Source organism: Rhea americana, unplaced genomic scaffold (genome assembly GCF_003343005.1).
Source record: "Rhea americana isolate MKP2758 unplaced genomic scaffold, rheAme1 scaffold_8, whole genome shotgun sequence".
NCBI lineage: Eukaryota > Metazoa > Chordata > Aves > Rheiformes > Rheidae > Rhea > Rhea americana.
In genome coordinates, this window is record NW_028186978.1 from 5867345 (window position 1) to 5890173 (window position 22829).

The 22829-nt window shown below is 38.6% G+C and overlaps 2 protein-coding genes across 2 annotated transcripts in view; one reads left to right on the plus strand and one right to left on the minus strand.

Moving 5' to 3' along the window:
• The window catches only part of UGDH (UDP-glucose 6-dehydrogenase), a 15160-nt gene extending 1118 nt beyond the window's left edge, over nucleotides 1–14042 (plus strand). Inside the window, 11 exon segments of the mRNA XM_085322847.1 lie at nucleotides 26–80; nucleotides 2042–2143; nucleotides 3591–3791; nucleotides 3889–4086; nucleotides 4300–4447; nucleotides 5446–5543; nucleotides 8769–8899; nucleotides 9624–9757; nucleotides 11031–11122; nucleotides 11205–11315; nucleotides 12771–14042. Of these exon segments, the coding sequence (XP_085178973.1) occupies nucleotides 26–80; nucleotides 2042–2143; nucleotides 3591–3791; nucleotides 3889–4086; nucleotides 4300–4447; nucleotides 5446–5543; nucleotides 8769–8899; nucleotides 9624–9757; nucleotides 11031–11122; nucleotides 11205–11315; nucleotides 12771–12881 (1381 nt within the window). The 3' untranslated portion in view covers nucleotides 12882–14042.
• Nucleotides 14043–17716: 3674 nt separating this feature from the next.
• Nucleotides 17717–22829, minus strand: part of LIAS (lipoic acid synthetase) — an 11498-nt gene continuing 6385 nt past the window's right edge. The window contains exons 8-11 of the mRNA XM_085322778.1: nucleotides 22484–22629; nucleotides 20683–20753; nucleotides 19826–19937; nucleotides 17717–18817 (exon numbers count right to left, since the gene is read on the minus strand). Coding sequence (XP_085178904.1) covers nucleotides 18765–18817; nucleotides 19826–19937; nucleotides 20683–20753; nucleotides 22484–22629 — 382 coding nt within the window. The 3' untranslated portion in view covers nucleotides 17717–18764. The remainder of the gene's footprint in view (nucleotides 18818–19825; nucleotides 19938–20682; nucleotides 20754–22483; nucleotides 22630–22829) is intronic.

A 22829-nucleotide genomic window follows, 5' to 3' on the forward strand; every position in this document is an offset into this window, starting at 1 on the left:
GGCCCCGCGGCGGGGCCCGGCGCGGGGCTGCCTGCGCCCCGCGTGCGAGCGGCGTAGCCGGGACAGCGCGGCTTCGTCTGGTGAGCTGTGCTGGTTTTCTTGCAGGATCCCGATACCTGTGACTGAGCGAGGGGCCCTGTTACCGTTAAATTGTCTGCTAGGTTGTGGCACAGCGCTGTGTGATGTTCTGATTCGCTCGCGCTGAAAACCTCCAAGTGGGAAAAACTAAGCCAGACTAAAATAATTTTTTAAAGTATTTTTTTTAATAGAAGCACTTTATTCTGAACATAAGTCAGCATTTTCTGTACCTCTCTTAGCACTTGGTACTTTTTTTAGCTTGTCACCCTTAAAGAATAGCTGCCCTCTTTTATGGGGGTACTGTTGTCACGGAAAGACTCTGCTGTAGATCTAAGTTCTCTTCCTCAGTGGGGATGAAAATTTGTTTTCACTTGGATTCCTCAAAGCAAGGCAGGTTGCTTGATATTGACAGTTACAGTTTTGCTGGAATAAGTCTTCTGGAACCTGTTTGTGTTGTAACACCCCGTAGTTTTCTAAAGTTCCCTAAAATCCAAACCTATAACATGTGACTTCTCTAAGACTAGCGGATCTCCTTTGTCCTAATTTTTAAAAGGAAAAGCTTTATAATGCACAGATTAGCAGGTGAGAAATGAATAAAGTTCACGAGGGTAAGAACTTTGTTTTGTATTAATACTTAGGTTGAGCAAGTTAAAAGTAGAGCTAGTTTTGATGCGTTAAGAAAACCCAAAAAATTTGTTTCCTGGTATAGTGTCTTTTGCTTACAAAGAATGTACAGAAACTGCCAAGAGTGAGTTCAGATGTTTGCAAATTTCAGCCACAGCATGCTGAGGGACTCTGTATTTTTTTTGTTTTTTCTCTTGCCAGTGTCAGGAAGGACAAGGATATTCTTTTGCTCTCTAATGAGCTACCTTTTTATCTGTCTCCTAATAAAACCATTGTTGGCATGTTTGGATGGATTGTAGCGCACGTTATTCTACCTCTATTGACCTTTATATCAAATGTTGTAACTAAAATGACAATAAAGTGAGACAGCAAAAATGTCTCACCTACAGAAAGCTTCTSCTTCTTTCTTTCCTCCAGTGAACCTTTGCCTTTTTGGCACTTACTCAGGTGTCTCATGTCGTGGTAGGCGTTTTGTRTGTTGGAGCTTTGATTACTAGGCTAYAGGGCACAACTTTTATTTTCAAACAAATAAAGCTYTTTTTTTTTTTTTTTTGTCTCTGGCAACTGGAATCATCTACGAAGATGWCTCTAATACAGAATTGCTCAYGTGCATGTGGCTTTTTATCATTCTTGCCTGAGTAGGGCTTGTTAGAGAAGGGAATGGGCTCTGCACAATGTGTCTCTGGACAGTATCTCATCAAAGGGTGACAGTGATTCTGCCCACGGTAGGTGTGGTTCCATGATACACCTAACCTGTTCCAAACACGGGTGGTTACCAAAAAAGGGATTTTTTTAAAAAATTCCTTTCCTTTGTGCTGTCTGTCTTATACTGAAATCCAAGTCAGATCAACTTGTTAATTTGGTGGAAGAATTTTTTTTACGGGTTAGGAAGATGGTAGGAGTATATAGGGAAAGGGGCTGGAATCATCTTTTTGTTGTAGCGAAGAACAAAGTCTTAATTTTCGTGTCTTAAGAACTACCTGTAGAGTGATGTAGATTCCTTTAATTGTTGCTCRTGGTAATAGAATTAAATATGCACATAAGCCTGTCAGTAAGTGGAGCTTAAAATCTRATGTGCAAACAGCAACTCAACATAGCTGAGAAAGACTTAGAAGCTGTGTTTGGAGTGTGTTTTGAATAAGAACTTTTATTTCTAGCCCTTTTACCCTCTCCCCCCAGTAAATCTACAGAAGTTTTATTTTACATCTGAAAGGTTTAAGTGTGTCATACTAAGCACTAAAAATCTGTATCTGAAATGACATGCTGTCTATTTTAGTGTGCACTTTGCCACCTCTTCTAACTATGTTAACCTTAAGTACTTTTCTTTTTGCTCTTTCAGCCAGGGTTAAAAGAAGTGGTAGAATCCTGTCGAGGAAGAAATCTCTTCTTTTCTACCAGTATTGATGATGCCATTAGAGAAGCYGATCTTGTATTTATTTCTGTAAGTTCAGAGGGAGGGGGGAGAAGGTTGGTTGTGTTTTGCTTTTTCTGGGTGTTTTTGTTTGTTTGTTTTCCCCTTTGGAGGAGGAGGAGGGGTGGTGTTTTCCTAACAAACCAATGTGGTGAATATCCTTATGTTAGGAAGAGGCCTTTGTTTTGTCTGTTCATTTGGTGATGTAATTGTCAGATTTCCTCTAGTATACTGTGGGGAAAGTATTAAGTAAGCTTCCTATTTTATTTTAGTTCTGSAGTTATTTTGTTTCTTTAAGCCAGTAGAGTATTTAATAAACCATTGGGCGGCTCCAAGTCAAAGTGACAGTGTGGATGTTTAGCTATGGAAGGGTGTATGGGGAGCAAGATCGTAGTGCAGATTCRTTATTGTAGTGTCCTACTGAAGTTCATAGGACATATATAGATTTATCTGTACTGGGTGACTAGGTGATACCATTCCTAGACTAGGATGCAAAAATCATGCGTTATATGCGGGGTTACAAAGATGACTTAGTTTTTAAGTTTTAAAAATGCAGTGTATTAATGGAAGACAGGATTTTTTTTTTGATATCCTTTGGGAGGCTGCTGGCACCAGGAAGGCACCATTCAATTATAAACCATATGGCCTTTTGTAATATAAAAGGCTATTCCTAATACAGAGTCCAAAAGAACTGATTAATATTCAACTTCATAGACCACAGCTCAGTWGTTTTCCTGTTTCTTAAATGTTCTTTTCTTGAGATCCACTCCTYTGTGAGAGCACCTCAGTATAGAGCTCTCCTATCTTTTTTTTCCTTGTAAGTCTAAAATAACTGCCACTAATGCAGCCTRTATATTGCAACCTGGATTCCTGCCMTTGGCTACTTTTTAAAATTATTTGTAAGATGTACTGTTTTATATGTTGTTGCTGTTTCTATTTTAAGCTTGTAATGAAAAGGATCCTCTGTATTAATCTAAATTACATGTTTTTGCTCATGGTGCCTTTTTGTGTGTTCTTCAGTATTAGCAATATCCAGCAGCTCTATGCTTAGCTTTCACTGCCAAGTGGATTTGAAGTATAGTTGCCTTAYTAGTTGCAAGATTCTTCTGAAGTGAACTTTTTATATTTCTAACATGGGAAAAGAAATAAGAGGTGGTTGTCTGTGGCCATGAAGAAATTCTTGTTGTCTCCAGAATAAACACTAAGTTTTACAGAAGCCTGTGGAGCTGCTATGAATTACTCCTGTTTAAATCCTGTTTGATGAACAGAGTCTAGTGAGCTTTCTTTAGAAGACACAATGGGTAATTGACAAATCTAACGGCTGTTTGTCTGATATGGTAACTAGGGTAATTGTGGTGTACAACTAAGCTGGCCTCTGAGAAGCAAAATGTCTGTCATTCCTAACAATTTCAGCATTTCGGTAGTTCCTGTGTGATAAGTGTCACTTCCCCCCACCCTCCTGTGTGTTTGTAACTAGGTTAACACTCCAACAAAGACTTACGGGATGGGAAAAGGCCGGGCGGCTGATCTGAAATACATTGAAGCATGTGCTAGAAGGATTGTACAAAACTCAAATGGCTATAAAATTGTCACTGAGAAGAGCACAGTTCCAGTACGTGCTGCAGAGAGCATTYGTCGAATATTTGATGCTAATACTAAGCCAAACTTGGATTTACAGGTAAACATAATCTGAGTTGTGAATTTAGATGACGATCTTACTCTTTGCTTTTACCTTTTTTTAATCTTTATTTCAAACTCTATTTTTGTGCTTGCAGGTGTTGTCCAATCCAGAGTTCCTCGCGGAAGGGACAGCAATCAAGGACCTGAAGAACCCAGACAGAGTGCTTATTGGTGGAGATGATTCTCCAGAGGGACAGAAAGCGGTCCGTGCTCTGTGCACTGTCTATGAGCACTGAGTACCCAAAGAAAAAATTCTCACAACCAACACCTGGTCGTCAGAGCTTTCTAAACTGGTTAGTATGACTAAGTATTACATCATTTTGCTTAGAACTCATTAACTGATATTTATGTATTAAGCTACATATATAGTGGCCATTTTCTCCTGTTCTCATCAACAGAGATATGTAGATATTAAAGTAATACTACTTTTGGTACTAATTCTGTACTTGTGTAGGATACCTTGGCTTCCAGAAGAGCAAGTTCTCTGTACTGTTTTTTATTTACAGGCAGCTAATGCTTTTCTTGCCCAACGAATCAGCAGCATTAACTCAATCAGTGCTCTGTGTGAAGCTACAGGAGCAGATGTTGAAGAAGTGGCAAGAGCTATTGGAACAGACCAAAGAATTGGAAATAAATTTCTCAAAGCCAGTGTTGGTAAATGAAATATTTTTCCTTACAGGCTTTTGCCTAATATCACAGTAGGTATACTAGCAGTGTTACAAAAGTGCTGTGATAACTTAATCTTTTGAAGCATGAGAGTATGAAAGTATTACTGTAGAATAGTAGTATAAAACCATTTTTCTCTTATTGCCAAGATGAGATTGCACTAGACTCTGACAGTCTGAAGCATGAGAACTAAGAATGCATGCTTTAATTCAGTTCAGATTTTGATACCAGAGAACAAGATGTGATAGAAGTGTTGATCACTGTAAAAATCCTTCAGTTTTATGGAAGAAGACTAGCCTATCTACATGGCCACATTCATGATGCTAGAAAGTTTGTGTGGTGTTTTTTAATTGCCCTACTGAATGTAATCTTTTGCAAGTTTCTGGAACAGAGAAAGGCAGATAGTAAATATGTTTTGCAAATACCTTTTAGGTGGTTATAATCTTCCACATAGTGTGTTGTCTCTGGGACTCTGAGTAGAGCTCTAGAAGATGAGGATCCTTCTACTAACTATCTCAGTTGTCCCTTAATTGGYAGTGGTGTTCTGTGGCTCTTGATTATGATGGCCATTTTGAAGAACAAGCAGAAGACTTACCTACTTATTTAAGATGATATTTATTCATCTGAACCTCTGGATGGGAGAAGAGCAAACTCAGGASTTTGTCTACCTTTTTCTACAAATAAAAATCCAGGGGTTGTCTTATCACATCTTCACTTGAAATTTGATTAAAATTTCCATTGACTTCAGAGGGATTTGGGAAAGGATTTTCGGGCTTTGGTAATCTACAAAATAAGTAGATCTAGGAGTCAGACTTTAGAAGCTGCTGAAGTCCTTCATTTGCTGCGAAGAATAGCAACAAATTATCCTAAGAACTGTAACGCTGTAGAAGTAACTGCCAAATGAATTGATGCCAAAGATTTGATTAGTAGAATAWTATCTTTTTGGTGCAAGCCATAGGTTAAAAACTTTTTTTTCCCCCTTTCAGGGTTTGGAGGTAGCTGTTTTCAGAAGGATGTTTTGAATTTAGTGTATCATCTTTGTGAGGCATTGAACTTACCTGAAGTAGCCCGCTATTGGCAACAGGTATGAGTTCATCACTATTATTTTGTGACATGTAGGTATTTCTTCAGTGTGCAGCTTTCAAGCATTGTGTGAATTCTGTGCCTTATTGTTACTGATTGAATGCCTTAATGTTGACAGTGTGTACATTTTAGAGGCCTCAGCCCAACATGACTGTTTGAAACTTATGAGTGCTTAGACTTTTTATCTGGGGGAGATGAACTGAAGAAAGACAATCAAAACAACAATTGGACTGAGAAGTTGCCCAGGAGTAATGGTGTAGAAAATCTGAAGTTCAGAGATTGGCCTGACTGGACTCCTGCCTTTCACTTAAGCGTTGTCTCTGCACTTTAAATTGATCTTCTCCTGAGTGTCTACTCTTATAGCTCATCTTCTAAAAATTCAGCAGAACTTGCTATTCTTCTTGAATTGATGTGGCTGCTGCTGTTGCCCAGTTAATATTAGAAATGATTAGGAAGGTGTGGATCTCTTGTGTCTGTGCCCGGCCRAGAGATACTGGGTTGGTCCATCTGTATTGGCAGGTGCTACCATACTAGCTAGTGGAAGTACCTCACCCTCTCTTCCCCAGTCCTCTTCACTGAGGAAGCTCCTTTGATATATACATGGTATGGTGAGAACAGCTGCTTTGGTTTTTTGTCCTAACTGAGGCTGTGGTGAACAGGTACCAGACTGCCTGGCAGGTGCTCTCAGATAGCACTGATCACATGATTTGCCTGCCTTATCCATTTTCCCATTTCTAGAATTTCCTTTTGACTGTCCTTTCTCTCCTTTTCTCTGACCTAGTCTCCTGCCAAATAAACAGTCCACTCAGAATTACTTTTCCACCGCTGGTCCCAGTTTAGCCACATGCTCATTTTGAGCCATATGCATGCTCAAATTTGGTATTTTTTATAACATTAGTCAGGTAATCTTGCTCTTGCATGGTACTATTGATATGGTTACCTAGGTGCTGTTGACTCCTCAAAAGGTCCCCAATATTCCCCTCCAGTTATCTAAGTATGGGCAGTTCTCATATCTCTCCTTTAAGCACTCATGAAACTAGCCATCCCTCCCTTTTGTCAGCTTCTTAATTGCTGGCATCACAGATAATGTCTTACATCTTGTCCAGYAGATTTCTAAATGCTGTTCAATTAGCATTAACCTCAGGCCAGGGCCTAGTCAGCAGCCTGGTACGTGCTTGTAGCTCTAACAGTTAAATCAATTGCTTTGGACAAGGAAGACATGGGTTTCATACTTTCCTCAATCTGAAGAGGTTCATACCGTTACCATCTTCAAGAATGCCTTTCATCAGGATAAACTAGTCCATGGTAGACACACTTGCAATCCTATCCAGTGAAGCTGGGAGCTCCGTGTACGTGCATTCAGAAGGGGTTTAGTTGAACATATGGGCCTTGATGCATGGACAGGGAGGGAAAGAGAAGGAACCCAAGGTTCTAATATCTTCTCTAAGAACTGCTGTTTTCACTTCGTAAAATATATATATATATATATATATATATATACATACATATATATATAAGCAGACAACAGGCAATTCCTAGAGCAAAGAGCAGCAGGAGCTGCAAAAACTAACTGTATTTGCTGTGTAATATGATGAATAGTGAAAAATAATATTCTGTTAAAAGGGACAAAGGATAAATTGGTTTGGCTCTGTTCTTTGAGATCAGAAGGATGCTCCTCAATGCAATCCGGTTGGTATCCTGGCAACACAGAGGCTTAGAAATACTTAGGATTTATGGGTGTGGTGGTTTTTTCCTCCCCTAACAAATCAGCTCTTCAGGCTTTTGCTGATGTAAACAAACTAATTTAAATCATATAAAAATGCTTTAATGCTATCTAATTTTGCCTAAAGAATTACAGCTTATTAGCCTGTGGACAGTTCAGATGGTAAAAAAATGGTACTGAATTAGTATTGGGTGTCATGTTTGTGTAGTGCAGCCCTCTACCTGCACCTTCTGCTTCCTCAGCAATGCACTGTATCTGCCTGCTGCAGCCCGCATGGTCAGGTCACACGTGCACCTGTATAAGCAGCAATGTAAACACCTTCTCCTTTGTGGCCTGAGTGCTGCACTGTCAGCAGCTTCATCCCATCCCAGTGCGTGCGCATGGGAGACTGCAGTCTGAAGACAGGGCTGTGAATCTGGAAGATATGCCAGTCAGTGGCTCCAGAAACCTAACTTCTGTTGTGTCTGGCCTTTAGATAGGACAGGGTTAGGGCATGCCTAAAGGAAAAAAGAGCTGCGGGAAGACATGAATCCTCCTCCTGTCAGCCAGACCCACTATGTTCCCCTACTCTGTTGGGAGCGCACAAATCTCGCTGCTTTTGTCTGTCTTCCTCAAACTTGGTTCCCAGGTACCCCTTTTCTGTATTGTTTGTATCTTGTGTTCTACAAGCCACTGCTAAGTCTTGCTTTGGGCTGAAATCTGTTCAAAATCAAGAGGGATCCAGGCTATGGGAAACCTYGACTAGTTGGGAGAACCTACCTTCCCTCATATAGCAGTGGTCTGGAGGTCTGACCCCTGGTAAGGGTTGGAGATCAAAGTATGAAACAGACTGGGARGAAAGCTTCAGAACAATCAGGCTGAGTGTAACTCCCATATGTTACCAACAAAAGATTTAAGTGCCTCACTTACCACACTACTTTTGTGCGCTGAAATCTGTTATAATGGGTATTACAAAACCTGACAGTTGTCCAGCAATAGCAGGTAGAGAAATGTCAGTCTAGTGATGGGATGTCCTTGTGACATTTAAGTCCCCCAAAGTTACCATTATTTTAGAGACCTATGTAACACTGGAACTGCTTTCCATGCTTCTGCCTGGAGTACAACTTGTTGCGTGTGGTTGCTGTGTATGTGTATAATTTGTTTTTGGAAGGGGAGGGGGGTGTTAGTTCTTAATCAAAACCAAAAGAACCCTCTAGTCTTTGAACTAGATAAAGTGAGAAAGCATGCATGTGAACAGACTCTGCAGTCACTGATTGAAACGGGTCCAACTCAAAAACCTATGAATTAACTAAACTTATATTTGAATTACTTATGTAGTGCTGAGTAAGGATATCTGTTTCTTCCACAGTCTCTGTAATATTAAACTTGCATCTGACTAGCTTGGCTTGAACTTYTGTGTTAAAATGATGCTTCTGATAAGAGTGTTTACTCAGTGATTGCTAATGTGATCAACTTAGTTGAAAATAGTTCTCTTCCAAACAGTCATGTCTTATTTGGTTTCAGGTAATAGACATGAATGACTATCAGAGAAGAAGATTTGCTTCTCGTATTATTGACAGCTTGTTCAATACTGTCACTGRTAAGAAGATTGCTATTTTAGGGTTTGCATTCAAAAAGGATACTGGAGACACAAGGTAAGAGCAAATTCTATTTGTTAATGTGGCTGCCCTATGTTTWTCACCAGCTGTGCAGTTAAACATGCCCATTCAATTGTGTTGATGAAAACAGATGAGATAAGCGGTCCTAAACCTCTGGTGACAAAATTGATTTGTAACAAGTGTGTGTGTGTGGTTTTTTTTTCCTCCCTCAAGTAAGGGAGGGAATTTATTCTTTATCTCTTTAAACCTAATGATAATCTCTTGCRTCTGGTCCTTATTACTTGCATAAACTAAGTTGGCTTTTGAACAGAGTCCTTTTCCTCTACAGTGAAGCATGTAAACATTTTTGTCTTTGCCAAGTGAGAGTCAGTAGCAGTACTTCAGCCTGTTTCCCAAAAGCAGCTATTCTATTGCTTTCCTATAAAGGATGAATTTGATAGTTTTCTTTGACTGGAGTTTGTAGGGTTTGCTCACGGGCATGATACCTTGTTAATTATGCTCAATCAGAATCCTAGCGCTTAATGTCTGTCTTATACATGATTCAGTGAAAGAGATGTAAATTTGTTTTTTACGTTACCCTTCTTGACCTCTCTCAAGACTTATTTTGCTGTCATGGATTACCACTCAAATATGTAATGCTAGAGCTTTTATACTGGCTGTACTTTAAACATATCTCATAGTGTCTTTTCATGACACTTGAAGACTTTCATTGTTTAGAACAAACCATCTGATTCTTAAACTGGTTGATTCACTTCYCTAGAGAGTCTTCCAGTATCTACATTAGCAAGTATTTAATGGATGAAGGAGCAAAACTCCATATTTATGATCCTAAAGTACCTAAAGAACAAATCATCTTGGATCTTTCACATCCTGGTGTCTCAGAAGATAATCAAGGTAGGAATGCTCATGAGAAGTATTTTTCCTGGAAGAGGGAGGAGGAAAAAACAAACAATCCCCCCACCTGCCCCAGGCCTTGCACATTTTAAGAATTGGTTAAATACTAGAAATTAACTTTCACCATGGCAGTGATGTGCTGATGGTTACATTTATTAATGCAGAGATCTGCCATAGTTTAGAGGATTACTGTAAACTTCCCCTTCTCAGCTTAGCATTTTATGGATAAATGCTAACTCTACCAGTGTGTGTGGTGTTGTTAACAAATATTCATTCAAATATATGCAAAGAATTTTCTCTGTGTAATGAGAAGAAAGAACAAAGCTTCCAGCAATAGAAGGGACTGGTGTTACTCTCTTTCTTCCTGACCAGAGCCTTGTCTTGCTGTAGTTCTGTCTTGCCTCTTCAGAGTAGAAGTCACAAAATAATTCTGATATTCACTGTGGAATGCTTAGTTTCCTCTCCTGGCCTCCCCGTGTCATCTCCCACTTGATTTCTGCCCTTCAATTCAAGAAAACTTAAAATAGTTGTCTATGACTAGGGATTTTGGGGTGGTGGKGGGGTGTTTTGGCTCTTCATTCTTTCTCCCTGTTAGGTAGGGGAAGAAGGGAGATGATTTACAGATGGGGAGAAGAATAGATGACCTGTCTCCAAGTGGGGAGAGAATGAGGGAAAACTGGCTACGGACTGGGAGGAGATGATACTCAAACCTTCCAAATGGATGTGGTATGGCAGATGCAGTTGGAGTGAAGGACATGAATTATTTGACATGCAAGGGGGGTGAAGAACAGTAGTAGCTGTTAGAGGCTGGAATGCTTACAAGGGGCTCTTGAATTAGAGGGGGATGGAAGAATGGTCTCCAGGCAGATACTGAGGCAGTCAAGGGATGAAGGCAGCCCTTGATGTATGCACTGAATCACATGTATTTTTTTTTTGTGTGCTGCTGTCATATAAGCAATGACCTTTATGACAGCTGGCATTTGAATATTTGATAGTAACTTCCAATTCTAGAGATCCTCTTAACTGTTTAAATCAGAATGCTTTATTTTGAGCACTTAAGAGCCCTGACTTTATTCAGATGCCAGGTATCAGCTGCTATCATTATTTATTTATTTATTTTTTTAAGTGACAAATGTCTTGACTGAAAACAACTCTAGGTGARTGACCTGGAACTCCTTGTTTGGGCAGAGCAAGGAAGGACATTGTCTTGCCAGGAGTGTGCCAGGTAGACACTAAGCCCTGTGCAGAATGAAACCTTTTCCTTCTATTGCAGTGTCTCGACTGGTTACTGTAAGTAAAGATCCATATGAAGCCTGTGATGGAGCTCATGCCCTTGTAATCTGCACTGAATGGGATATGTTTAAGGTAAAAATTGTCGTTTTCAGTTCAGTTTAAAGATTCAAAGAGAACGTGTTAATTTATTCTCTGCTCTATTTGCCCTCTAAAGGAGCTAGATTATGAGCGTATTCACAAGAAGATGCTGAAGCCTGCATTCATTTTTGATGGCAGGAGAGTTCTTGATGATCTTCATAATGAGCTACAAGTCATTGGTTTCCAGGTAACCATCTGGATTTCTTCTTGGCTGTTTTGTATGTTTTTCTCCCCTTCCCCCCACTCCTGTTCTTTTTCTTTTGCCTGCTGGAATGATTGAGTTAGAAGAGAGAACCCTTCTTTTTAGGTGAGGCTTTAATTGTAAAACATCTGTTCTTAGTTCTTCTGCTTTCATCCAGTACCTTCCTGTTCTATGAGATGATGCTCTGTTAAAATCCAAGCTACATCAGAATATTCTATCAACATTCAACAGTGTAAACATGTCTGGGGAAAGTCATCTGTCTAGCACTTCTAGTAGAGACAAAATGTGTGACTAATACTGAAATTGCTAATCTCAGAATAATCTCCTAGTACAAGCCTCTTAAACATGAATTAGAGCAAAATCTAGAAGCTAAATCRGATGCATGTTTCAGCTAAATTATTTCCGTTTATGTACTCCTAAGTACAGTGATTATTTGCATAATGGTCATAAGCTTTCCCACCCTCCGCTTCTGCTTCTTTTTCTTTGCTTAAGCTACAGCACAGCTGTTGCATGATTCTATTTACAAACAATGTAAATAGCTTTTAATAGTTAATAACAGCACCATGTGACCACAGCACTTAAGGGCAAATATAGTACATATAGCTGACATGGCTACTTATACAATGTTCTTTAGAAGCTGCTGATGCAACTAGGTAGATAACTTGGGTGCCTGCCTAGAATATCAATTTTCACTGGATTTTTGTTGAATTTATTCTTTAGGATTGTTTTAAATAAAATATGTTGTCTTCTGGCRCTTTGCATCCAATTTAAGAAGAAAACTATATCTCCCTTCACTTAACTTGGCCTCTGAACTATTTCAGTAGTTGGCAGTTTGGCCTCTGCAAGCTCTGCCCTTAAGTGATTTTTACATTAGCCTGATTTTAAGAATTGGAAGAGCTTGGCTCACTTTGAATTTTGCAGTACCTTGTGTTTGTATGCAAACTTCATACATACTTTCCTAAATAGAGTTGATTACCTTCAGCCTTTCAAAATTCTACTTTCTTGAAAAAAAACCAACTCCCTCCATTAAGGAAGAAAGATGCTTACCTGTTACCTACTTTATCTTAAACTTTTAAAGGAGGCTAAATCTTCATTTTTCTGARTACCCAGAAACTTTTTATGATATTATTTATACTGTAGTTCCATGGAAGTTGAGCCACATGAATGTTCAAATTACAAAGATGATGCTACTATTTTAATATCATGTAAAACAGGAACCTCTAAGAGGCTGTGGTCGTCTTTTTTCTTTTCTTTTTTTTAAAAGAAAAATCGTACTTCCAAAATAGTCTCTTGGTGTACAGTCTGTGCTTTGCAACTTATATTTTTCCAGTATCTATTAAAAGCTGTCGTGACCCTGGATTAAGTTCATAGATCCCTAATAGCCTGACATGATTCTGTTATCTTGCCACACTTGCTTGATAACTGTATCTTCTCTTTCAGATTGAAACAATTGGGAAGAAGGTGTCAGCCAAAAGAATCCCTTTTGCTGMTTCTTGTGAAATTCCTAAGTTCAGTCTGCAGGACCCTCCTGTAAAAAAACCGAGAGTGTAACTCTTAATAGGTACTGAGGAATTTCTGTGAACCTTCTTAGTGATATTAACTGTAAGCCTATGCTTTTTTTAAGGAAATATTTTTTMATAAACTGAAAACCATTTTTACACTAGAAATGGTACCTGGTACATGTGATTTCAGTCTACTTTCAAATCTCTATTTTTATAATTTTTTTCAGTTACTGGAGATGGTACAGACCAGTTTTTAATAATGAATCAACGTTTAATTGAAAATTAGTTACAAACTGTGGATTTTTGCTTCCAGAAACATTCCTAAACTGCGCTTGAGATTAAGTGCTGTGAAAGCAAAAGAAATTAAAAAAAAATTCTTTTACTTCAGTCCAGCTATGGACAGTGATCAAGAGCTTAGCTGGTATCACTGATTATAATTTACCTCTGGGATAACTTTTTGCCCTGTTAAATGTTTGCTCTAACCAGCACTGAAGTCAGAAGATATGTTCTAAATGAATTTGATAAGGTTTGGGTGGAGCCCTAAAATAGAGAATTGACTGCAATAATAGTGCCCTGATCTTGGCTAGGATCAATGGGCATTATTAAAATGTAAAGTGACTTCTGGTTTTGGGAGGCCAGATAATTCTGCAGACATCTATTATGTAGTTAATGACAGGGGACTAGYGTCTGTAAACTGATCCACTGGCAGATAACACTTTTGATTCTTCATGGTCTTGCCCACATTCCACATACAGCACACAAGTTATGGATTTAGTCAGATTCTTGGGGCAAATTTTCCTCACTTGCAGCAGTGTAACCCATCAGCTTTGGCAGAGGAGCATTCTGCTTGCTGTTTGTTTGGACACTGAATTTAAGCAGAATTACCTGAAATTAATTCAGTATCAGTCCAAGTAGAAAGCAAATGCTGGCTTCAAAGCTATCTGGTGTTTATTTTTTCCTTTCTTTCTGCTTGAATACTCAAACTGAATGCAGGTTTCCTAATCAACCTGCAAAAAATATCCTCTGGTCCTAAGAAGAGATTTAAAAATACAAATTCAGCCCYRTAAGTTAGTCAGCTTGCTACCTCATGTAATGAGCAGGAATGCATTCTTCCAATGTTATCTTTATACTTTTGCCTTTACTATTACTTTATTTCTATTTGTTCTAATTTTCTCAATTGGCCAGTGCTATTAAATTCCTTGAAATGGCACAGTTTGTGATCAGTTTGTTGCATGGGGTTGTAAATGGAGGGGAGGATAAAGGGGGGGGGTGACTGAACAGGTTTCAGAATGAAAGGGGCAGGAACCTCCTGGCTGAATAACAGTAGTCTTAGGATGTTTGAGAATTGCTGTGTAACTGGTCACATACCTTCTGTATTTATTCAATGAGAAAGTATGCTGTATCAATAGCTAAACCAAGAGCACAAGATCCACTTCCTTTTTGCTAATAAAAGTACTATTACTTGCTAAAATGTAGACACAATTTACTAKCCTAAGCTTTAGGACAGATCTCTGAAGATTTTTTTTTTTTTTTTGAGAAATGTGTATAATTTGGGTAGGTAATATGGGACAATGTTGTTTGTTAAATTGCCTGCAATTGCTGTACTCCAGCCAGATGCTTTCAGATTTTGTACACATCCACGGCTCCCGTGTGGGGACTTGCTCAGTAGCAAGCTTGCAGCACTGCAGGCAAATACCATTGTGGAACAAGACAACTGAAGTGTAAGGCTCCTCTGTGAGGAGCATCAGAAGCCAGTCAAAATCGGTGGAAATTATGGGGGAGGGGGTAAACTTACAAATTCATGCAACTTCTGCATCTCCTCTTACTGATTCCACTATAGTGGAATCTAGTTTGCATTTCTTTTGAAATGGCTGAGGAGGAGGCAGATCCCCTTGCAAGAGCAAAAGGGATATAACTGACATTGGCATTCTTCTTGTTTTGGGGGGGAAAGTCAGCTTGCTTGGTCTTTTGGCTGCTGAATCTTTTAATTAGACACTGGGGTTGCAGTATGGATCAGGTTTAAAAATGATCTGAACAGTTAATGGTATATGCCTTTAGGATACTGGAATACTTACCCTGCATGTATGCAGGAGAAATTCACCACAGGCCAAAAGAAAGAGGTTCAGCAGCTTCTGCAGCACYGTGAATCATAAGCCATTCTCTTCAGAATAACAGTTGCTAGGGAATGGAGTTGGAGGTAACTTGCATTTCTGCTTTAACAGWTGGAGCTCCCAAGCAGGGCAATACCATAGCGTGGTGTGGTGTGTGTGCAGCCTATGAATATACTATGGACTACATAAATTAAGCTTTACTTGAGATCTATGAAGAAAAACTATACATGCCAGTGGGTGTATGTTGTGGGGGGTTTTTGTTATTGTTTCTCTTCTGTGTCCCTCCATCCCACCTTGTATGTGTGTTCAACTCTTAATGTAAAGCAGTTAAAACTAGCCTGGTTCCAAGCATGTGAAGTCCAAGAATGTAAATTACTGAACAGAAAGTATGTTTTTTGACTAAGAGTAGTATAGTAGTAGTTAAGGGAGAGGTTTCAGTGGCTAACAAATTTACATTCTTTTCCACTTGAACTTACTTTGTTGGAGGTGATTTAGAGCTTAAAATAGTGCTTATCTTTCTAAACTTAAATTTGAACTGAATTTTGAAATGCAAGAAAGCAGAGTGGGTTATTTGTAATGAAATACTGGGGACAGTTTTCATTATTCACTTTTTCTGTTCCAAGCTGAGAACTTTTATTGCAAGTTGAGAACATCTTTTATAATGATTTGCAGTATGCAGTAGTAAAGAAGTAGGCATATTTCTTGAATGAAGGAGAGGCAGTTACTAAGCAAGTAGGAAAAATTGTTTTAAAACTCTATTCTTAAATAAGCAGTCTGTTTTTGYTGATTTAACAGACTCTTCAAGTCACTGAAAGATGCAATGATTCTTTAGTCAGCTGCATGATGACATTTAATTATGCTGCACAGATTGAAGTAGTGGATTGATGTAATGGTACTAAAAAGGAATATTCATTCTCTTAAAAGAGTCTGTGTCAACTTGAAATTGTATTCTCAAAACTCAATTTGGTGTTTTTCTGATTGCAAGGAAGATTAATGGTTCTTAAACTACTCTATTGCTGCCTTGTGGAAACAAACTGCCAAGAACAAGTGCTTAGTATACAAAAAAAAACAAAACAAAAACAACCCAAACTCTCACTAAACATGAAAACTTCAGTGGAAACAAAATTGGAAGATTCATGAAACCTGTGCAGAACTTGCAGTTGAGAGTTCCTGGTTCTTGCTTTATATGAGCATGCATGGTGTCTTTAACATAGTTATGGAAAAACTGAACAAGCAATGGAAAAGATAGTTGTAAAGCAGTTCCCCCTCCCCCCCCGACTAGGAAAGGACCTTGTCACAGGTCCTCAAAGATGCTTTAAAAATCCCCACACCTATGAAGTCAAAACATGAYTGCTTTACATTGTTTACTACAGTTACTGTGAAGTTAGAAAAGTTTCTTATGAAACTTCTGTTAACTTGGTGCCTGCTACCAGACATGGTTGTGTAAAAGCATGAGATCATTTCTGAACCATCCAGGAACAATTTGTGCAATACTTGTAACATGAAATAACATCGGAATCATTTCCAGAAGCATTATGTCTCTTCTTGGAAAAAAAAAAAAAAGTCAAGGATAATTATTATGCAATGTCCTCTTTTCACAATTTGGCAATAGCCATATTACTTAGAATCCCTCTTCCCATATTTCTGGTGTTAATATGCTTAAAGAGCATACAATTTTTCTACGGCAATATTCAGTTGAATCTGCTCCCCAGGCAAGTCAAAACTGTTATTTATAATAGGACCTCTAATAAAAGCTGGCAGCTGTTAAATGCACAGGTATCCTGGAGTTAGTGTTGCCTGCTGCCTGCGTTGTGGAGGGACTATTGAATTAATCTTCYTACTTTGAATGCTAAAGCAGTGGAAGGTTTTCACTAATGTAGTTCAGCTGAAGCAGGGCAGTTGTAGCTCAATGTTTGCCTTGTTGTTCCAGAACTAGTTGTCAGTTCACAACTGACAGTCACCATTGTCTCAGTCACCACTGAGACTTCTGTTTCTTAGTTCTGTTCTTTAGGACTTGGGTTTCTCTCCCCCTAATTTGTGCTTAATTAATTAGCACATTCCTTCTAGTGTAAGAGTAGTTGTAATTCTGTGGAGAAAGTATTATGAAGACAGAATAGTTGGAGGGTGGCAGGGACTGCTGGAGAGAGTCTGGTCAAACCTCCTTGTGCAAGCAAAGTCAGCTATAGCACATTGCCCAAGCCATCCAGATGGCTTCTGAGCGTCTCTAAGGATGTGTATGCCACAACCTCTTTGGGCAACCTGTTTCAGTATTCAGCCACCCTCAGTAAAGAGGTGCTTTCATGTGTTCAATGTATATATAGAAAAATATGTATTTTGAGTATATAGAATACATACATTTCATTTTGTTAGGTGTCAGCTGTACATCACTAGCCTCTCTGGTGTAATTTGACTTTTGTTGTTCGTACATAACAAAATATATAGAAGCAACTGTAGTATTAGCGTGCTCTTTCTAAATCTGTCCTCTAATACCTTGCTGAGAGTGGTGGGTAATTTTTTACTCTGCTTTCTATAGACTCCAGTAACTTGCACAAATACTGCAGCTGACTATAGGACACCTGAATGGGAAGAGTTTGGAACCAGACAACACAGATTCCTGATGTTTCTCTTAAGACTTTGAGCAGTCTTAAACTGCATTTTGATTAAGTTATCCAAGGTGTTCAAAGGAGACAACTATTAGGGAGGCATATTCTGAAGTAGCAAGAGTATGGTTCCTTGCTCCAATTGCTGGGAAGAGACATGCATTTACAACTGCTAGCATACAATAAGCATGTTTTATTTCTGCTACAATTAAAAATATATATAATGATTTTCACATTTCATCTGCAATGCAATTCATTTCTCTGCTCGATTCATATTTAACAGCTAGACCAAGCCTCAGGGGGTAAGTAACCMGATCAAATGCGACCAACAAACCTTAGACTAGCTGTTAAATTTTCCTTTAACAGTAAGGCAATACCCATGAAACTAAAAGTACAGTACAGTACAGAATATCAACAGTTCTGCATACCCCGTTTTGAAGAAGCATGTATGCAACTCAGTGGGGTTTGCTATAGTCTTACACTCAAACTAGGGGTGGCTCTACTTACGCTATTATGGCAACTTTGATTTTCTATATGGTTTAAATTATGACACCTAAATAAAATCAATTGGCTTTCCACAGACTAATCCTGCTCATCCTTTGACACCCAAGTACCTGAGAAGCATTAACTATCAGAATGGTTAGCTAGCTTTTTTCAGATACAGTTTAAGACACTGTCTCTTGAAGCATGCTAATAATGTTTTCTCTGGTGTGATTCAAGATAGCCTTAATAGGGGCTTTCGTCATATATACAATCTTTCTTTGGTTCTCCCAAGTTTCCCAAATTTGTGTTACATAGTAATGGTAATGTATCAAGACRTCAGTACTTCTCTAATCACTTATTATTAACATCTTAACAAGAATCTAATTGCAGCAATAGTGAGAGTAGTAAAAACCTTGTTTACTTGAACTTGTCTGGTATCTTCAGCTTGTACTTCTTCCACCTCTTTTGCTCTTAAAGAGTTTCATCAATACTTTAAGTTCCATCTTCTCACTGGTTACTGAACACTAAAGTACTAGTAGTCCAACCAGCAGTTGTACCCTTGCCAGGAAGCATTAGGTAAATTAATTTGAAGTGTTTTTGTGAGAGAAAAGTTCTAGAAAGATAGTAAATTTATTCATGCATCCACCATCTGGTCTTCTGTATTTCTGGAACTGAGTTTATGGGCTGGAAAAAATGGATCCTTGGAAAGTAAACTTATTTAAAGCAGGCAGTTCTTTTTCAGATGGCTTTTGTCTTTCTTTTTTCTACTAAGTTCTTCAAGAAGAATTCACCTAATTTAAAAGGCAAAGAAGCACCAAAAGTGATTTTCAAGTATTTCAAAGCAATATATTCTTACTGAAAATTGTATTCTGCAATGCAACTGTCCTTGCCAGTATTCTACAATTCAATTCTGTACAATACTTCCACTAYAGAGATGTAAAAACAAAAACCTTAATGTAACAAACCCTTTCATCCCTAAAGATCATGCTTTTCCTTGACTTTGCTTATGTTCAATCTTATGAAGTCACTCCAACAAAGATGAATTACTTCATAAAAGAGGGATTATTAATTATCAGCAACTTCTACTGAAACTTGCTCCACATTTTGCTTAAACTGTTTTTTTTTAAATAGTCTGAAAGACAAGGTTTCCCAGCTGAGTCTTTTCTGCTCTCTTCTTAGAAAAAAGCAGGATATTGGACCTATACAACAATCCTATTAAGATCAACTGTTACTTAATACATAGAGCTTTGTTATAAAAATCACTGCTGTAAATGAGTCTATTTCTATAGCACTATAAACAAATTCTTTCTAAAGCCACAAAAATAGCTTTGTTATAAAAATCACTGCTGTAAATGAGTCTATTTCTATAGCACTATAAACAAATTCTTTCTAAAGCCACAAAAATCCACTACAAAAAAAAAAANNAAAAAAAAAAAAAAAAAAAAAAAAGAAAAAGAAAAGGCCACTACCAAACCCTGCAATGTTCAAGAGGCAGGATGTAATGGAAAACCTGCAAAATGTGTTTCTTTTATATGAATCCTGCCTCAAGCAATAAGTATAGTACAAATAAGGTTTGGCAAGAATGAGCTTAAGTGACACAGTAATTGTACAAATACCAGCCACTGCCATACTGATGCATTCAGATGACCTACAGAAGATAGTATGTATAAATAAAATAAAAACCAAAGGACCACTTTTGCCTTTGAGCTAAGGTGAACTTTGTTACATATTACTTCACAGTTGCAACTTTATGTAAGAAAAATTACATCCTAATAATCTAATGCATTTCAGTAATTTACCTGCTTTGTAAGAGGAGCGCACTAAAGGCCCACTAGCTGTGTAATGGAATCCAAGATCATTTCCTACTTTTTCCCAGTACTTGAATTTTTCAGGAGTTATATATTCCTCAACCTGAATGAGAAGAATTACTTGTGATCAGCTAATAATGCAAAGGAAGTGGTACAGATAGAATGCAGTGACAAGAAATACAATTATTTCAAAACTTTACACTCTAAAACCTGCAGCAGACAAGTCACACACATGCATTTTCTCTGTTTTTTTTTACCAGAAGCCTGCATTTAATTCACTTTTCAAATACAGCTCAACAGTTCAGAATGTAGTATCTGGTTGTTGTTTCATCCTTTTCTTCACTGTTTTTTTGACTGGTCATTTTGAGCAATTGTCCAAGTTGGTTAAAAATATAGTAACCTTATCTCTCTGTGAAGCAAAATACCAGGACACAGACTCAAACAATTCTGGACAGATTACAGAATAAGAAAACCTGGAAAAATGAAAGTTTTCACAGCTGAACTGGTATCATTAAGGAAGAGCCTTTGAAACAAGGAAGGCAAGATGGTGTCAGCTGTTACACTTACACTGAAACTTGTTTGCCAGAACCATGCCTTAGCTCCAACTGCTTCCCCAGCTAGTAGCAAGTAGCAGTGAGAAGCTGGCAGAAGATGAAAGAGAGATAGCTGAGGTCATTTTTAGCAGAGAGCCCATAATGGATGAAGATCAGGTAAGATGAGGAAGGAAATCTCTCCCAGCATCCACTGTTATGGTAAGGATGCAAATTAAACCTCTTTTCAGAAAGGAGAAACTTTGCTGCAACAAGGTACAGCCCATAATGCTGCCAGTATACTAAAGGCATTTTTACCTTTAGGTGACGTTTTGTTGGCTGCATGTATTGTCCTAGGGTCAAACAATCTACACCGGCTTCACGCAATACTGTAAAAATAAAAATATCTTGTTAGTGACAAAAGGATTGTAAGGAATTGTCGGCACATGAATAATGTCCTACTTACATTACAAGTCTGAACACGGGTTTCTCCACAGCACATTAGAGGAGTTAYGTTGTGCTCTCCGGTAAACAGAATTTGTGATCTCCTTCAGCAGTAGCAATGTAAATTACCCAATTCTGAGCTCCATGCTGCTGCAAGGAGACCTAGCTATACCTGAGCTACCTAGTTTAAAGCTGGAAAGTATATTACTATGCTGCACTGCAGTCACTTGTCTCACTGCAGAGACGACATGCTCTTTTTATTTTATTGCTTTTTATTGTATCTTTAGGTCAGAGCCTTCATTTGATAAAATGTGGATGTATGCACATACGCTTGGCACTTTTCCACTGTTTTAAGTCTTGATGCTGTTACGTGCATAATTCTGAAGAGCTGTAAATTCAGGGGAAATTGCCAACATCTTTTGACAGTTTTATACACTTAAAGGTGTATGTTAATTTTTGTGCCTGCTGCACTTGTAAACTGTGTCTGCTAATATTTGAATATATACTAAAATCAGTATACAGCAAATGAGCTCACATAAAGTCTGCTTACAGAGGGAAATCCAGACACCTGATAGTCAGCTAGCCTGAAGAATTATATTCACAGCAGCTAGTGGGGTATTCTCAACAAAGGAATGGCTGAGGAATCAGATATGATTTTTTCCATACATTCTGGCCACTTGGGCTGGTTTTCTCCAAAGTAGAACAGGAGTGTTTTGATTGGAATGCTGCACTCACTGGCACCCTGAAGTCTGTTTAGACTGAGGGTTCTGTAAAGAAACTGGTTCAATACTAGCTCATGTACATATTCTTTAACTCTTGCCTGCAAGAGGGAAGGGGAACAAAATTAGAGTAACTGAATGAATGCAGTTGGTAAACTCTTGGCTCCAAACATCTGTGAAAGTGGCCTGAAAGCAAAGAGCACCAAATCTGAACTTTCATGCTGTTGTGGCCAGGAAATGCCAGAGAGGCAGTGTGGGAGAGTCAGGAATGGTTAATTTTACTGCCCAGATTGTAGGGTAGCTATAGAAAAACTACGCTATACCAGGGCATTCTATCTAAGGGCTTATCAACAAAGAATAAAGTACCAGGTAGACATTCTTTCAACTGGATCTGGCAGAAAAATTATGGGAATTATGAATTTCTTCTTGAATTCATTCTTCCATTCATTTACCACTGTGAAGTTTTTCCTCTCAAAAAAAACTCCCCACCAAACAAAATCCCACAAAGCAAATAAAATACCCACAAGAACATGCTACAGCTCAAGCAAAAGAACACTTGCTTTACATCTGTGCAGGTAAGCCAAAAATTATTTTTTTCCAGACATTACGGTCTGCCACCTTTAAAAACAATAACTATTTTGCAAGCCCATTATTTAAGTATTGCAAAGTTATGAATATTAAAACAGTCACATGGAAACAGTTATAGCTCCCACTGAATCAACAGGAGCTTGATCAGCCTGTCAAATTGTTACTGAGAAATCTGAAAGCTGTAAGAACAGAATGTTTCAGAAATTCATTTTTTTCTTATCTGAACTTTTTCATACAGCTCAGAAAACATTTYCCCCACCAGCAAACTGATTTGACATACATCAATTTGTTGTATTTTGAGATGCTTACAGCTGTTTTCCAATAAAACAAAATTCACACGTGAACATACGTGAACAATACCAACTTACACTTCATCGTTGAATATACTTGCTCATCCGTCTCACCTAGCCCCAACATAATGGAGGTTTTAGAAATTATGCCAGGTTGGACTTCTTTCGCATGCTGCAGGACACGTACAGATTGCTCAAAGTTGGCTCGGGGATCACGCACCTTCCTTTTAGTATCGAACACAAGGGGGGAAAAACACGTGAAGGGTGCACGGAAGCCAGCGACGCTGGGACAGCCGCACGCTACCACTTTCCACCAAGTGACAGCCGCCACTTTACAACATGAGCTCTTCAGCTTCACACCAGCTGAAAACGCCCCCGCCCCGCCCCCCGGAGCCTTCACCGGCGGCGAGACGCGCCCCGCTCC